This window comes from Ceratosolen solmsi, unplaced genomic scaffold (assembly GCF_000503995.2).
Source record: "Ceratosolen solmsi marchali unplaced genomic scaffold, CerSol_1.0 scaffold29, whole genome shotgun sequence".
NCBI classification, from domain to species: domain Eukaryota; kingdom Metazoa; phylum Arthropoda; class Insecta; order Hymenoptera; family Agaonidae; genus Ceratosolen; species Ceratosolen solmsi.
Genome location: NW_011948417.1, coordinates 5,305,940 through 5,325,601, shown reverse-complemented (window position 1 = coordinate 5,325,601; position 19,662 = coordinate 5,305,940). Strand labels below are relative to the sequence as shown.

Sequence of the window (19,662 nt, the reverse complement as noted above, 5' to 3'; positions counted from 1 at the left end):
AATTCGCTCAAAATTGATGGTTAGTGGTGTGCTGATGGTAAGTTTGAAAGCTTTGAAATTGAAATTAATTTTCGACTTCTGGATTAAATATTTATCCATGTCTTAAATATAGAGAAAATTGTGCTATCAACGAGCATGATATTGTTATTATTATTACTATCATTATTATTATTGTTACTGTTTACTTTTTATTTTTGCTTAAAGACCTTGCCGTGTTTTAGAATATTACAAACTTTTATAAATCCTGTTCATTTGTGGGGCTTCTGAGCCACGTACTTAATTGTATTAATTCTGTAGGCTTATTGGGGCGAATGGAGGGTGATACATTAGTAGTGGTGCCGTCGTATGCTCATAATTCACACAATGGAAGTAGGTCCAATATAAAGGTTCGATTACCCGACGAGAGGCCCCGCATACACGAGCGTCTCACCGTTCTGTTGTGGGCTATGGCAATTCCTATGCAGAAGTCCGTTCTCCTCTTATAATATCGACCTCTATACCGCCTTCTCGGGTCTTCTACGTTTCATCGTCGTATACGACGCTTCCCACGTGTGTTTGTGTGGACGGGCGGGAGAGTGTGACGTGAGATAGGCTTCGGCTCCACTCGCGAGCTTGTGCCGTTATGCCCTAAAGTGCAATTCTCTTTCCTTCGCTCCATTCTCTTACGTATTTACTCGTGGACACACGCGCTCGCCTGCTTTTCTATTCCCTTCTTTCTCCCCTTCGCTGTATATAGGTAGGTTGTCCCCTTTTTCGTCGCGGCTTCACTTCCTTTCAAGTCCGCCATCATTTGTCTACTCCTTCTACTCGTGGTGGTATCGTCCTCGTGATGGAATTCAGGACGATGCGATTATTAACCCCGTGACTATGAGTACCCCGTGACTTCTTTTACCGGGTGCACCGTTAATTACTCGCGAGTTTTTGCCGATGTCGCTTTTGTTTATCTTTTGTATCAGTGCCGAGTCTCACCGCTCTTGCCTGTCTCTACGTAGGTGTCGTCTTCGTGCTTAAGGAGACTTGAAAAATCGGCCTCAAAACGGTACTAGCCCAATGCGATTATGACGCGTTTTTTTTTTTAACAATGAGAGACAATGGTTTCGTGCGCAATTTAATTTTTCATCATCGGATTTATTCTTTATATGTATATGTATATGTGTGTGTGTGTGTGTGTGTGTGTGTGTGTGTGTGTGCGCGCGCGCGCGCGCGCGCGCGTGTGTGGGTCCAACCGTTCATTAGTCGTGCTTTGGTATTAATAATAGGGGAAACAAACAGGGCCAAGGCTATTTAATTTAATTGATATTTTTACTTTTTCTGGGCTTTTAGTTGTTAGATTGGCTCTTCGTGCATTATTGAACTCGAATAATTAATAAGTACTCTATGATGATAGTGCAACGCTTATAAAGCATAATCATGTTATCCAGTACGAGGTATGAGAATGCTTAATTATTGGAGATTGGAGATGGAAATGGAACTGAAAAATTGAAAATGCATTCTAATTGTAATCGATTTAAGGAATTAAATCAATTGGTATAAAACGTCCCCCTTAATTTTATAAGACAATTAAGATTGTTGTCTTTGGAAAGCTTATTAATTACGAATCACAGGACATATTATAAACTTGTTATGGTTAACAAGATTTAACCTTTTTTTTTAATAATTTTTAAAATTATTAAAATCGTTAAGATTCATATTTCAATACTGTCCGATACTTCTTAAGATTTAAACTAAACTTTATTTAAAAAAAATAAATCATACATTTCAATGATTTTACATACAAAGTCATTAAACATCATATGCTGTTTTAATAGTTATTATTGCATTAATCTATTCTAATAAACCATATTAATATAAGGTCATTGATCAAAACGTATTATATAATAATAAACTTCTGAAAGTGTATTAATAGTTATAGCACCATAATAAAATGAAAGTCGTAGTATTAATATTATCCAATCCGCTTAATAATTCAAGTAATGTACGCATATGTGTAATGAGTAACGATACTAATTAGTTTAATTAATGTATCGCACTTAAAAAAACTATTGGTAATAAAAGCATAACATATCTTTAATATATTTAATAAATGTAACCGCAATCAGTTAAATTACAAATTGCTAAACAAATCTCTACTTCCTTCCATAAAGTAATCTCATAACCGCGAGCGCTTGCCTAAACAGGAATTCTAAAAGGAAATGAAAAAGTACGACCAAGTATGAGAGAGAGAGAGAGAGAGAGAGAGAGAGAGAGAGAGACAGACAGAGAATCTGCAGTTATACCACTATACGATTTTACGCGCTTTCTACCCTTTCAACTCCTTCAAATATCAAATAGCAATTGTGAAAGACTGCTTAAGTATCTTTATGTATACCGCCATTCCTGAAACATCTGACGAATTTTCTGTACATTCACTTTTATATCAGTAATACATTTAGTAGCTTTTTTTTCTTTTTCGGTAAGCTAAATATTAAATTAAAAATATTTTTAATTTCACGAAATATACAACTATGAAGTAATAAAATATTCTCATAAAGCAACTATTTTTAAATTAAATATTTTTCATAGGTCTAACATTGTAATGCTTATCCAATAATTTATTACTCATTCTATTTAGTTTATTTTATTTGAAATTTTATAGACATTGGTTCGAATATTTTAGCGAGAGTTCACACGAGAATTTATTTTGTAATTTCGATTTTTTCTTTAAGATTATTCTTTAAGAATAATTATTTACAGTATATCGTACAAATTTAATCATCACACTTTCGTAAATAATTAGATTAATTTCGATGAATATGGGTATTACATCAGTTTTTTTCGTTTGCACATTTGATTTCGTGCAATATACGTGATATTATATATCATTTGTCCTTTGCTAGTTATTTTATATTTTCCAGTAATTATTAAGTAAGATAAGTTTTACACAGCTGATTTAGCTTTTTTTTTTTATTATTTATTGGCTTTTTAAATAATAAAATATCTTATTTTGTTAATCACTTAATTAATCAATTTTGTTAATTAATTCTAAATATCTTGTTGCAACGACCTATAAATATTTGCCTATACACATCTTCAGTTGGACGAGAAGTAAAAATTATATTATTTATACAATCGATATTGTGCGATTACGAATGATCTTTTGCACGAATAGTTGGATGATTAAAAAAATCTTTCATTCTTTTTTTGCATCCCAAAGGATTATAAACGTAAAGTTTTGGGTGTGAGAAATATCTAACAACTTAATATAAAAAGAGCGAAACGACGAGAATGAAGGAAAAAGATTTTCCTGATTGTGCAATAGTGGAATAAGACTTTTTGTCTCGTAACTTCAGTTCCAACTCGAATGTTATCCTAGATTTCAATGGCTTAGCTCAGCAGTTTTTGCTATTCTTCATCTTGCTTCAGGATATTAAGGAAAGGGCCTAAGAGTCCAAGGGAGATTTCTTTCAAACGGACAGGATTTCGAAGGCTATTTCAGCCGCTTGCCTCTGCGAATCTGAGGAGTAAGAGACTTACGAGGAGAACTTTGGCGACGACAAAAATGGATAATCCCATTATTGGCTTATCCTTTAGCTTCCTCCAGGGTGTATCGGATCGATGTGGTACATACGGTTCGCGTCGTTTGCTTTATTTCTTCTCCCAGAAAACGGCCAGCTATGCATGTATAATCAAATGAAGTAGCAACAGTGGCGTCAGCGGTTGCCTCGGCGGATTGAAGGAGCATAAAATGGATAAGTGGAATTTGAGTGGTCACGGCGGGATGTACTCGCACACGCTTCCTTGTCGTGGCGCCTAAGCGCTACGTAGCGCCCAGTCGAGCGTGTGCTTGCTAATAGCGGGAGCCGCCGGAAAACGAGATAGAAAATGAAAAGAAGATAGGGGTAGATAGATGAAGAGCGAGTGAGAGTGAGGTAGGTGAGGTGAGACGCGGTAGTAGCGGCGGCGGCGGAATCGGGTAAGGGGAGGGGGCGGACAGTCAAGCCGCCGATGATGCACGGATGAAAGGGAATAGAGTACCAGCGAGAGAGAGAGAGAGAGAGAGAGAGAGAGAGAGAGAGAGAGAGATACGGTTTCTACTAAAGGGGCGTACGTTGGGCTACGCAACCCTATCGCTGGGAAGGATAGACACGAGGATTAGAATGAAAGGAGGCTGCGTTTCGATTATGGACTATGCTATTATAATTTCTTCGCAAAAGGAAAGGCTCCGTCAGTATCTAGGAAAGACCTTGTTTGTAAGATGTTGGTTCTTGAAAATGTAAAGAGCATGTTAGAGAGCAGTCAAAGGGGGCGGATGGGAAGAGGCAAAAAGAAGTCAGTAACGCGATTGGCAAATCCTTTTTATTTATTGTTTATGATTTCTTTATGCTGATCAGTCGGTTCCTTTTCCTTTTGTTTCAATAGGTTTATATAGAATTGTTTATCTATAAGTAGTTAGACAACAATGTAGTCTTCAAAAGGCTATTTAATTTATTAAATAATTTGTATTTTTATTTTAATAATGTCATCAATGAATTCGATTATTTGGACATTTGCGCTTGTGATATTATTGCGATTTAAAGTAGCATTTTTTATTTTAATTCAAAGCTTCAATAGCTGTATCGTAAGTGTCGAGAAGCTGTTATGAAATTTCAAATAACATTACTTGTCAGATCCCAATGTTATTTTTTTAATCAAAATCGTTGTAAAAGTTTATTATTGTACAAACGCAAACTGTGCAAGTCGTTTGAATGGGTAAGTGGCATTGGTATAAATAGTGGCTCGAAGATCGCTAAAATAAAGTTATTACGCAGCATAAATATGAGCTCTGCACACCGTGTAACTCGATATACTAATCGTCGTATAAGCACATTAGCACATTTATGTAGATAACGCCCTAAGCCGAGCTTTCTTCTGTTTCCTTCGTATTAACGTTTGAAATTACCTCGATGAGCATCCAGCTATGATATTTAGACATAATGTCGCGATTGTGAAGCGGCAGCGGTTTTATGCATTTCAGAATATTGAATATTAGAATATTAATCGGGGACAAGTGGCGTAAGACCGAGGTTGGCTTCGGTCTTGTAATTTGGTAATTGTCAAAGTTTCCAGGGGTGTCATTCGTCGCGGAATATTGTGCATAGATAATTATTACACACTTCCCGATAAACGAGAGAATACACTTTCTTAGATGGCAAATGAGCGCTGCGCATTGTTGAAGAAAGCATCGACTACAGATTTATATTCGAAAGGAAGTCGAAGTACTTGGTTAGAATTTATGTAAACTCACCCAATGACGAGATACGCTAAAATTGGTACAAATTGTATTTATTACCTTCGATACATTTGATCGTAGCGTCAGAATTTGATGCTGAAATAATTTAATTAAATTTACGAGGAGAAATTTCGTTTGATTCAATTATCCTTTAGAATGACTGCGTGAGATGACTATGTACGATAAAATTAATATTAAGTAAAGTTATTGTATTAATTTATGAATAATGCAATTATTAGTTCAGTATGGGATTTCAATCAATTTCAATGATTCTCATTACTTGATTTTCGTTATATATAATACATACAATATTGAAAAAAAATATTTAAAATATTTTGTTTTAATAAATTTATTAAAGATAAATGAATCATTCTCAAATGTAGGAAAATTATCGAATATTAATTTAAAATCTTATTAAAAATATTCTTTATTTAATATCAACTTATGTATTATTATTAAATGAATTTGTAAAAATATCATAAACAATCCTTAACAATGCAGATCGTCTATCAAAATTATAATAATAGTTAACTGTTTAAATTATTTTGTACCTGCTTATTTATAATTGTATTCAATTCTATATTATGCTATACGCCTTATTAATTAGATATTGCGTTCAGAATACTGTTTTATACAACTTATCGGGAAATACGAAACGTTCAGTTATTTTCTAAACGTCTTTTGCTCTTCTTCTCGAATGTAATACGTGCGTTTTTGTGCTGTTACGCTTGATCAAAACTGTGGATAAGGGCGCACGTGTTTTCCCGTGAAATGTTAATCTCTAGGAAGTGAATGAAATAAATAGCGCTGGCAGAGCGCAATTGCCGCAAACTTTGAAAAATTACATAAAATTGTTTTTTAATGCCTTTAGTTTCACGCCACTATGGTTTCATCGTGCTTTTATATGCCCTCAAACGATTCCAATGATTATATATAAATATATATATATATAATTGTTTTTAAAATCATACTATTTTTCAAATTTCAAAATAAGGTTATTCAATGCACAAACGTTTGCTAAACAATGTTAATAATTAATGTGTTTACAAGAATGAATTTAATTAAAATTAATTATTTATTTATATGGTAACAAATATTTATGGTACACATTATTATCATTGTATTTTATTATAATAAATATCCTTAATCACATGTTATTGTTAAAAATAATGAATATTTATAATGAAAATAAATTGTTTTTTATTTAAAATAATTTATATGATAAACGATACATAAATAATCTGTTTGATCGCGGGTTAATAAGGATTAGATTTTTTTGAATAACTTACTTTGTCGTATAAAATATTTTTTATCGTGATAAATAACTAAATAAAAGTTCTATCAAATAGTTGATAACAGTGTATTGGAAATATTTTTATCGGCTAGAAATGGGCGGATAGAATTTATTTTGTGAAAAATAAATAAAATATTAGGAAATTGTATGCGTACAATGAATCGATAGATAAAGTTAATTAATAAGCGTCTTTAAATTTCTCTTTTAAGTATTCATTTAATTATATTTTCTATAAAATGTAATCCTGCATAACAGTATACGATCTTATTGTAATGATACTAACAAAAATAAAAATATTATTCATTTAATGTCGATGATTTGGTACACCGTTAGAAACATTTATGGCCAATTTTTTAAGACTGTAATTGCTATAATTCAAGAATAACTTATTGAATAACTATCCAAGTTTAATATATTACGGAGAAAGTTATTTTTTTTTTAAATTTTTGTTACAACGAAATAAATGTTTTATCAAAAATATTGTACCTTTATTCCTAAGAATCTAGAAAATCTTTAATTCCTTATTTGAACATTTATTTACTGTTATAAAAAAAATAAACGACTTTATAAGAATTTGTGTAGAAGGATAATTTATTAATGATAATTTAATCACTTATTTAAGGTACTATTTCATTGAGCATATATCATAAAAGAATACGACGAATATATATTTGCAAAAATTTATCTATGCATGTTAATTAATGTTTTTAAAGTTTGCCCATCGAATGAGATAATTATAAAATATAATTATAAAAAATGTTCGAGTGTATACTGAAATTTTATATTGTAGAAACCCAGATTTTACGTATATAAGTAACTTAAGATATAGTTCATCACCAATGAATCAATTATAGAATTTTTTTTTTTTTTAATTTGTAATTATCAACTATTTATCAATGTAATTTACAAAATAAATATCATGAGTTAATGTAAAAATAAAATACAAGGAGGTATGAATAATTCGCGTATTGTTATAACAATATCATAATATTCAAAGTTTATAGAAGCTTATTATGTTGCTATTATTTTTTAATTTTTTAATTTTTTAATTATTTAATTTTCATACATTATAGATATTAGATATAATAGGCTCCGTTTTTATATTTGTAAAAAATAAATTTAATGTATTTAGTGTATTTTGCATCATTGTAATGCTTATACATCGAACGAATGAATTCATTTGTAATAAATAACTCCTGCAAGCTCCATGAAACGTTTTAAACGAAAGTTTGCAGATTTTATATTACCTTTTACCATACTCCAAAGTCAAACGCTCACGGCTATATTAAGTGACAATTTATGTGACCGTTAAAAACTAAAACTAAATTTCATTTTGTCATGATAGCCCGTACGTTAATTAATTAATTTAATAAGTTGAATAATCATTAATTTTTTTTTTTATGACAATACTTTATGTCAATAAGTTAATTTGAAAAAAAAAAAAAAATTGAAATACCAATATAAACAAAATGCAAATGCTTTTAGAGCATATTTATTGGAAAAACTAAATGATCAATTTGATTCTAAACTCGAATAAAGAATTTTATTCTTTTTTAATAAAATTATCGAATTTATTTGGAAGCAAGATTATTATTATGAATAATGTTCTGCAATATCGGAATATAAACTACTATTATATATTTTATTATCTATCTTTTGGGAACAAATAAGAGCATAATATTAAAACTAATATGAAAAATTATTTTATTATGTATATGTTGCATTTATAATAGATGTTTAATTTAAATATAAGACTTAGTAAGGTATAATTGTACCCTTTTTTTCCATTTGATGCATATGTTATAAATATATAATCTTAGACATCACATTTTTCTTTGTAGAATTACTCATTTTTGTGCAATGTATAAACTTATAAAGTTTTATAATAGTAATTACAGTAGTACCTTCTTTACAATTAACAGATTAGATAATTAACGATAATTTTATCCATAAAATTAGCTAAACGCTTCTAGTTTATGCTTGATTGGATTTGATATTTATCAGATTATAGTAAAACTCTAAATTAATAGTGTTAAGTAAATGACAATTTTTGATATTCGAAATACTAATTATAGTTTGTTTGTTATTATAATGCATTCATACGTTGAGATATATAGTGTAAACATATGAAATTTGTAAAAGACATTCTAATACTAGAAGTTCGTTTTGGATAATTGACGAGGAGTTTTATTGCAGTGCCATAAAGTTTCTTGGAAAGCATGCATAAGCCTTATATTTTATAATATTGATAGACCGAAGCTTCTAGAAACCATGCGAAGATCCATACTTTGTTGCATTTGAAAGAGAAGTGCTTTACATGCCAAATGCACCTTCACTTGTTCTTACTGGAATAATTATGATCAGGAAAATAATTGCGATTTTTATGTGGTTATCGAAAGAAAAAGATAGTACGAGATAATGTTGGTTTATAAAATAATAATGTTTTCAAAAATATTAATATGAACAATAAGTGCTTTAGATATTTTATCCCTAGCATATTCAATTAGAAACTTAAAAATATATGAGAAAAATTATGTTTTTATAATATACATTTATATATATGCATAAAATATTATATCAAACAATCTGTTAAATTAGTAACCTAAATAGTATGTATTCTATCTATATATGTACATGTAGAAGTTAAAAGCGTAACGTGTATTGAGATTAACAATAAAATCATGTAAATATCAATAGATTTGAAGTATAAATATTTTCAATGTTATTTTTATGAGCGACACTTTAATTATGCAAATATATGATACAGATTATATAGCGATTCATTGATATAACGATAGTTATTTAAAATGAATCATTAAAATCAATCGAAGTCAATACATATTATAGTCAATATATTTACATGAGAATACATATTTATAAATACCCTAAATTTTATCTTATTCATAATAAGAAATGCTTTTATTAGCATTGCTTAATGAATTAATCATAAACGAGTAAAAAATAAAGTAAATGACAATTATTTAGAGCAACGTTACTTAAACTTGCATTTCATACAAACGATCTGTACAGAAATTCTTATGTATTGCGCGAATTGGCTTCTGCTATATTGAAATTATCCACAAAATTCAGTGATGCGGCGGTAAAGCACAAAATTTAGTTTCAACGGTAGATTCATAAATAGTACAGAAGTATACAAATATTTTCTGCTGTAATTTCAAATGAATACTTTAGAACTTTATAGACACTTATGAAAGGAATTACGATACTATCATCGGTCATTTTATTAAAGTTTACTTATATTTGAATATGTCCACATAAAATATATGACTAATGTTGGCCATTCGCTTCTCCATCATAAAATTGATTTTTATGTTCGGGTCAGTTCGAGCACTGATCATTAACATATATAACTTGTAACCATAAGGATCGATGTCAGTCTAGCATGGGAAAAAAATATTGATGATGATTGTTGTGCACGGATATATTGAAAAAGCTTTTATACTTATCGGCGTTTTCACTTATGTCTCATCAACAAATTTACCGACACAGATTGATATATTATATACGCACATATATAAAGACAAATAGTAAAGAGGTAGAGAGAGAGGTAGAGAGAGAGAGAGAGAGAGAGAGAGAGAGAAAGAGATACGAGTAGGCGAGATAAAGCCCATGGTATGGTTCCCATTCCCATCGACTTTCAGGATGTGAGACGCCCGCTTAGCGACCATCCGGTGTGCCGATCAAAAGTCTCTAAGCACGATCTCTGTAGTGCGGGTTAACGGTACGTCGACACATCGCGGCGGTCTATCGCGAACTTGCTGACATTGCTAACAGTCGTTGAGAGAGAGACAAAACCTTTTTGCACTTGTTTGCTGCGTTTGCATATATTGTCACGTGGCTTGAACTCTCGAGGTATTTATGAATTGGTAACGCCAATTGCCTCTTTTTAAAATTTAAAAATTTTTATAATTTAATTGCTTAGCTCGTAGTCATCTTTAAATTAAACAAGTCTAAGTCTTGATTGTAGTGCATTGTGTCTCATAATTTATAATTGCACAATACTTGATTGATTGGGTTACTCACAAATTAGTAGAGTAAGTAATTCATCGGAATTTCTTAATGTAATATAAAGAAAGTTAGAAAGAGAGATAGATAGAGATAGAGAGATAGATAGATAGATAGATAGATAGATAGAGAGAGAGAGAGAGAGAGAGAGAGAGAGAATCAAATTGTATTAAATAATTTTGAAATATGTATATATATATATTTTTTTTTGCAGGTTAATAAGTAACAATTTTTGAATTGCAACAATGGTAGTGCATTTTCAAAGAATCTATAATTTTTACCACAACTAATTTAACTTACTATGGATATTGTTTGAAGTGAGTTTATCTGTCTGATTTGCCAATTATTTGATCTCATTTGTTGCCTTTTTGCAAAATATAAACTGGTTTATTATCCTGTTTTACAATTATGGAATATGCTTTGTAGATATTTAGTTATTAAAGCATGTAGCGGTATGTTTAATTATAGTTATATATAAACAATACCAAGTAATATAAACCATGATTTTTAAAGATGATATAAATTAACAAATTTATTATTTAATGAGTATGCAATACGTTATTTTTATAAATTTCAATTTGCATGATAAATTTATTGTAAATATGCAATAAAATTCAAGATACCTTGGTTTGCCTATAAATTGATGGGCACAAGCAAGCGAACCTTTACTTAAACAGAATAAATCGTAATTGTGGTATTTTTATTCATAAGAATCATTATAAATTTTGAATCTATATGGAATTCATACTGGGAAATAGCGTGAAAACTGATGTTCTCAGGTTCTGTAACGATGAATATCATTATTTATTAAAAAATTTTTTAGTTATGTCTGTATAGAAAATTGAAATTGACATTAGAATGGGAGAGTAAATGGTCAATTTATGTATAAAGGATGTCACTTATATATTAATGCACAAGTTGGAAGAGTGTCGACGGTGGTTATAATAGTCGACGAGTGGCCTTGGCGGTCATCTGAGCATAAAAGAGGGAATCGCGAGAAATTCCCGAAATTGCGGCGGTCAGAGGATCGAGTGAGATGTTACGTACCGTAAATTTGCCAATGGCGTGTGCGTCAGGTTAGGCGCAAGCGATCGAGGCTGTGGGAAGATAGTGGCGCTCGTTGGTTCATATGGGGAATGCGCGTGAAAGAGGGAGACCGAGCACCGTGTCCTCCTTTATCGTTTCCATCCGCCGAAAGCACCATTACTTTCTCACATCTTTCTATCTTGCGCCAAGTGAGCGGCGAAGACTACTCGCGCGATCCTACCTAGATAAGTCAGCTTATCGCGTGCAGCTAGTCATGGAGAGTGAGCGAGAGGGGATGAACGGCGATGGCAAAATGAGAGGGCGTTAAGGTGGGAGGGAAGAGGGACGAAAGAGGGAGAGATAGAGAGAGTGAGAGGGGGGTGGGTGGCGGGAGGGAGAGAGGGAGAGAAAGATCTTACTTAACCCGAACCTTATTCATGCTATGTGCAGCATTGCAGTCAACTCTCTGAAGAAAGACGCCTCCGCTCTAGCTCGATCCTTGTTATTCGAATTATTTCATACCAGGAAACATTATTTGCTGCGGCTGGTTATTTAACTGAGAGACGTTCGTTTGGCTTTTTACTCGATTTTTACAGTAAAAAGTACAGTAAGCGCGAACTCATGAGTGTTCGCATCAGTTGAGTTTGACGTGCTTGGATTTTATATGCTTCATTTCCCAAGGGCATGATTCATAAACCTAATCGCTTTTAGTTTTCTACGTCTTTTCATCTACAGGTGTATTCTCATATTTTATTGAGGAAAATAAAGATGTTCCAGGAAACGTCATTAATATTTATAAAATACCGAATAAAAGCTCCTTATCTATATATAATCGTTTGATTCTTGGAGCTTCTTCTTTCGCATAAATATATATTATTTCGAATAAAAATAATTTTGCTTTATTACCGTGACGACGGTGTTAATAACTTTGTAAATATAAATTTTGTTAAAATTATTATTTTTTTTTTTTTAAGCAAGTATCACGTCAAGATTTCGATTTTATTTCCAATTTTAAGTTCATAATATTAAATGACAATATGTCAATTAGCTTGATTAAAAATAAATGAATTATATGTTTGAGATATTTACAATGCAAAATATATTTCATGTTGAGAATTTGTTAATCATTTGAAATTTCACCGATAAATTGACTTTCCTAAATAAATTATTGTAATTTTATTTTTAATTAATTATGTTGATTTGTATCGTTAATACGTAATTAATGTCGTTACGAAAACGAATTAACAATCCATTGGTAGTATAAGCTAATTCGATATTCTTATTGATCTATCGTTAAGACACATTAGATTTTTACAATGTAATTTTTAAAGTAACATTCACATTTTATTTTAAACGGTGATCATCATTGTGTGCGCAAAACCCTCAGGACCAGTTGGGTGCGACTTTGCTCATAATTTTAACACCTTTTAGTTCAATAAAGGATTAGAAATTCTTTATCCAGAACTTTTGTTTCGAATAATGATGACGATCATTACCATACTTAGAATCCTTATATTAGCTAAAAGAAATTCCGAAGATGCAATTATGAAGTTTACAAGTGACACACGAATTGATCTTATCGCTGATATAAGTTGAAAAGAGTTTTATTACATACTTTTAAGCATCCGTAACTTAATAAAATATCATTTTATTTATAATAAACCAATCTAATGGCATAATATATTACAAGTGTTTATACTAATTTCAATGATAATCCAAGTGGATATAAGTTAATGATTTCTTACTAGGGACATTAATATTATTGGGAAAGTACTTTTTGTTATATTCATTTTTCAAATTGCTTTCAAAACGTGCAATTTTACATGTTAAATTTGTTTCTATAGACTTTGTTATTCATTAGTCTTATATATTAGAATATTGAAAATTATATTTGATAAACTTTACCTCATACATCTATTTAAATTGGATTAATGCTAAAATCAGAGATAAAACTGATTAATTTAGCATTATACATGTTCGTTCAAAATATTATAAAAATATTCATCGATTATTTATTTTAAGCATTTCAATTACATTAAATGACAATAGTATTTTGTAATAAAGTGGAGCAGTCAAAAGATTATCCGTAGTAAGATTTCCGTGTGCAATACAGATGGAATTGAATTATAATTGTTAACATAAAATAAATTATAAAAATAATCTAAAAAAAATGTATAATCACTATGAATTCCTGATTTCATTAAATTATTACAATGAATTGTTTAAATTTCCTCGGTTCCAAGATGAATACGTAGACTTACACATTATATAATTAAATTTAATATATTATGTGTCCATTACATTGTAATTTCACATTGAAATATTCTATGAATATTCTATATCCAATTTCATTATATAACACTTGCATGCTAAATATTAATAGTGAATGTAAAAATTAAATGTCTTTTCTCACGTTTCGTCAAGGCTCATTCGACACGTGTTTTCAAGCGATTCGTGTTACACGCATGTAGCACATAAGATACTAAAGAGCCGGTGAAATCCTCAGGACCGGTCGATCGTTACAAGTCGTAACGTGTTGATAATCGAACTTCCGCATAGATAACGCGCCTAGTCACACCTGTACAATTCTCACTATATTCCTCTCCTTTTTGCTTTTCTTGTACATCTATTTCCTCTATCAGTTCTCAATTCTTAAAACTTGCCTTTTCCCGTTCAATTTATCGTTGCAACGAATTATTCAACACGATAAACATGTTTTCTATTTCCTTTGCCTCTTTATTTCCCTCTTCTTCTTCTCCTTCTTCATAAACATATTTGGTATTCGTATTCTAGTTTGATATTGAACCGACAGTATTTTTAGTCTTATCTATTTTCATATAAAATAGAATGGTGCAGAAATTTCGTATATAGATAGGCATTCGTGCAAGTAAAGGGCTCGCGAGCGAGAAATGCAGTTGTTTTTCTAATTCCAATTGGGACTGAAGTATCAAGTGACGATGTGTACGGATATTTGATCCGTATTACGGATCTATCGAGTGAGAAGAGAAACTTGTAAATAAAAAAAAAGAAAATGCTTATCGCATGTAAAGTAACATATTTTTGAATATTGAAATATTAGCTTTTTAAAAGCTTCATATAGTGTAAAAAAAAAAAAAAAAAAATTATAATGTAAGGATATGAATATAAATTGTTCAATGTATATCGAGACAATGTAAATATTTTAATTCAATTTATCCTTTAATAACAGTGTTATTCTAAGAATATCACCACTTTCTTGGGTATAAAATGTAATATTTTCTTATTGCAGTATGGAAACATTTCAAGAAGCTGCGATTCAAATGCTTCGAGAATTTCGTATGCTTTTACATCATTCGCCTCTTCCGCTTCCGGGGATGCGGCTTCTTCAGCTATTAGCCCTGAATATGTTTGCGATTGAAACGACACAACTTAAAGGTAAGAAATAATTGAATATCACCAGTGAAAATACTAACGACAACAAAAATAACGAATTTTTAATTTTAATATTTGTTTTGATAAATTCGTCGAAAGGTAGACCGATGATGTAACATCTAAAAGATTTTATCACAAATCTTAAGGATAAGCTCGTAGTGCTACTTTAAATAGGGTTGGCTTATCGCCCTCCCGTTATCTTATTCAATGTTATATTTAAGTATTTATTTTTGGGTTTTCTGTAGACCGTATGAAGTATCTGGTATTAATCAATTCTATTTACGAGGCAATTTATTACGTTTATAGTTGATAGATTTAATTTTTATGGCTTAATGGAAAAAAAAAAATTGTCATTGAATGTTTCTGTTTTAATAAAATAATATTTAAATTCAATATTCTGCACAATTGCTTTATTTAGATAAGAAGTATAAAATGTATAATAATGTACGTAAAAAAACTATCTTTTTAAACATTGCTTAAATGGTTAAAGTGCTTAAATAGTTGTCAAATGATCTAGATAACTATTAAAAAAATTTGAAAGATGATAATTACAAAAAATCGGTAAAATGAATTCAAATTTTTTTTTTATATTCTTCAAAAAGTTATTCTTATTGATATTTTATGATGTATTTTGTATTGTAATCCATTCAATTATAAATTTTGTAATTACAAAAATTATTATTATTATTATTATTATTATTATTATTATTATTATTATTATTATTATTATTATTATTATTGCTGCTGTTATTATTCTATAATAATTTCGAAAGTTTATTCTCAATAATGCTGAATTTTAATTTCCATATTCTTCTTTTTCTAATATTACTGAGACTATTTTCGTTTTATTTTACACTTGAATATGGTAAAAATTCTGTTTGTTTTTCGGTATTTAGTAGTTGTTTATACTTTTTCTTAAGCATTCATCGATTCTTTTTATGAAGAAGACTCTAGAATAATCGTAAATATATTGTATTATATATATATATATATATGTGTGTGTGTGTATATAAAGAAATACCTTCAAATAATCCTATAAGTACAATAGAAATATTCTATTCATAAATTTGTAAAGATTAGCTTTAATTTATTTTAAGTAAATAATTTTTTTCTTTGTGATTTTAATTTTCATTATTTACCTTTTTTATAATTGTTAGATACCTTTATTTAGACAAAATGTATATATAAAAAAGATCAAGTATAAACTCCTATTGCTTTAATCGTGCTTTCTATTGCACTTTTGTGTGCGATTAAGGGAAAAACGAGTCAATGTGTTTGTATGATCTGAAAAGATTGATATTATTGGTATTATTCTTCTTTTAATCATTACTATTCTTTATCGTAATGTAATAGATCTTCAAAGCCGCTGAATATCCTTATTTATACTGTTTGATTTAGCTCGTAGGACACACTATAAATAATTCTCCGTTTTTGTTGTTGTAATTTGTTGATTTACGCACCGGCTGTCGGTAATATATTGTCTCGTGAGATTTTTCCCCTGAATTTTATATATCTTTTGATTACCATTTTTCATTTTGAAAGATATTCAGAGATGCTTCTATATTGTTTCTTAATCTTATAATTTATTAATTTATGAAATTTTAATTCGGTGCATCGTTGATAAAAAAATTTTGTTAATATTAATAAAAGACACTATATACTTGTTTAATGCAATGCGATTGATTAATTATTGATTATGCATATTGCATTAAATTAAATTACACTAGATTAGCTTGTTTTATCGTCATTGATAATAAAATATTGTTTATATTAACATGAAAATCTTGCAATATAATAAAATAATGAATAATTTCATTATATAATTGTTTATTATTTTTATAATTTTATACATTTACATTGATTTCCACTGAGATTTTTTCTGATTTTTGTAACAAGTACTTCTTCATTCTTTAAAAATAAAAGTAAACATATTGATTAACATTAAATTGTACGTGAAATATTTATGTACGACATTTGACTTATGAAAAATAACTAACTACCTCAGTTCCGACCACAAAATACTAAACAGCGTACAGAGATTTTTAATAATCAAGTGTAGTCGCGAGGATTATCGGTATCATAAAAGAGTTAGAATAAGGGAAGTGGAAGAGGTTTGCTATAACCGAGGATTGACTTTTCAAAAAATAAGACTTTAATAGCTCTTTCCTGGCAATCTCACGACGCATCATTGAAGGTTGCAGTTGATGGTATGTCTAACGAGTGCCTAGGGATTACGTATTATAACGAGCAAGAATTCTGTCTACATTCTTGGCCATACTTTCGTCTTTATAGTTGTGTAGGACTTCGTTGAACGAATGATAATAATATTTATAAAAATGTTGTATTTCTATAAAGAAATTGGTTTATAATGAAAAATTGTATGTATTAGCGATTTGTATCTTAACCGTATGTAATGAACCATTCGAGTATTCAATTTTTCAGAGTCTTCTTATTGTTCAATCGTATATTTAAAAAAAATAAATTAAGTTTCACATTGATGTAAATTAAAAGGTAATATTCGTTTGAAGTTTTATTGATTTCATTATGTTTAATTTACATATCAGAGTGTCAAAAATAATTTATAAATAGATTTTATTACAAAGAATATATAATCAATTTAGGGAATACTTTATAACATATATTTTCATTTCAATCGAATTAGTATGACATGTTAAATGTACATATTATAGAAAATAATAATATAAAAAAATAATAGAAAAATTCATGTATATTTTAAACATATGAATTTATTATATTACAAGAAAGGTATATTTATCGTCTGTAAGAATGCCTGTATTTTTAAGTGTTCAGGAAGGCAAAAGTTACAGAAATCAACATCAAAAGTTATGAACAATATACTATAGTTTAACTTTTCAAGCATATTTTACTTTTATTATAAATGTAAGCAGAGGCATGCGTATGACATTTTAACATAAACTTTAAACAGATGAAAATTGGAAACACGACAATAAGTGACAGACAAGTGTGAATTCTTGATTTTTTTTGACATAAAACGAAGGTTGGTAAAAGCATAAGTATTTTCTTTAAGAACAGTTTTTTTTTTTTTTTTTTAAATATCTCCGTTCAAATTGTAGATAAATCAATAAAAATAAATCTAGTCACAAGGGAATATTAATATAGACCGATGGTTTTGGGTTCTAAATATCGCAAACTAAGTAAAAGTGTCTAAAATATGACGGTTAGTTTATCTATTTATCATTTGTTATAATTATAATTATAAATCATCACTAGCTACTCGAGAGATCATTCTGTTCTCAATATATCGAATTTCAATTTTTGAATTCATCTTGCGAAATAGTTTTTATGAATTAATAATTTAGGGAAAATTTTTATTGAATCAACAATGGCAAAAGGGCAAGCGTTATTGACGATAACACCAGTAAGCTAATTATAACTAATTTCTACGCTAATGCGCCTTCGAAGTATATTTTTTATTTTTTAAAGGGAGTTCCTCATTAAAGCGGTTTCGTAAGTCGCGTACATATGAACATGAACTTGGTACGTGACATGTTATCTCACTAGTTATTGGACACGAGCGGGTAAGTTGACGTATGGCGATTATTTTTCGCAATCGCAAAGGAGAGAAGGATGAATAAGTTGTGGCGGTGAAAGGAGGAAGGGAACGTGGGGCGTGTAGTCAAGCAGTATGGCTGATCGCATCCGCGCAATTCCGAGAAGATGGCAGCCTTGACAAGGCCAGCTCAAAAAGTGCTGCGTCGTTGGTTTCTTCTACGGATTCCTGTGGCCACTCCGATGAACCATCGCCGCTTTTACCGAGAAACGATCTCGAGTCTCGAGTCTTGGACGATATTGTATGAGTTGGGCATCGAGCCATATCGGAAAAACTCACGAAATAATTTGAAATTGATCCAACGTTTAATTTAAGGCTGTTTTTCAATAGTAAATATCTCGTAATATAGCAAAATTAATGCCAAAGCTTTTAACATTTAAGGATATTGTTATTTACCTATATATTAAATAAATTAAGATGATTACTTTTCATAATAATTGTATATTTAATAAGTTATAATCATAATATCCAGCGAGGTAATTGGAATTAAAAATTTTTCTCTTTATTGCTAAGGAAGTATATAAAAGATCCTTATATTGGATAAATATTTAAGATAATGTAAAATTTATAACTACATATTATCAAAATAATACTAACGTCAAGTTTAATTACATGCCCAATTTATATTTTTAAATTATTAAAATATTGATAATTATTAAGCTGTTTAATATTTTTTAGTACTCGTTAATTTTCTCGTATCTCTTAATTTATAAGAGTAGATCAGAAACAAGGATAACGAAATATATTCGTAATTACGTTGTTCATTGTTCATAAAAATATTCGTTTAATTCAGATGAATTTCGCACATTTTTCAGATATAATTTAGCAATATTTTTTAAGAAATATTTTCTATTTCTAATTATAAATGTGAATATTGGCTTTTGTTATATTGATCATTAAATTGGAGTGGTTGTAAATTCAGTGGTGGTACGTTGTAAGTTCAGTGGTTGTAAGTCGTAAATTCATTTTGTTATATTCATGCAGTCATTTGGCATTGTCTTGTAAGATTACAAAAAATGAAGACGAAAATTACTTAGTAATTCAATGGATGTTATTGCAAGTATA

General features: G+C 29.7%; 1 protein-coding gene across 1 annotated transcript in view; it reads left to right on the top strand.

Annotated features, from left to right (window-relative positions):
• LOC105360001 (Smg6 nonsense mediated mRNA decay factor) overlaps window positions 1-19,662 on the top strand; it is a 154,390-nt gene that overhangs the window by 34,434 nt on the left and 100,294 nt on the right. Inside the window, exon 18 of the mRNA XM_011496771.1 lies at window positions 14,863-15,008. Within this exon, the coding sequence (XP_011495073.1) occupies window positions 14,863-15,008 (146 nt within the window). The remainder of the gene's footprint in view (window positions 1-14,862; window positions 15,009-19,662) is intronic.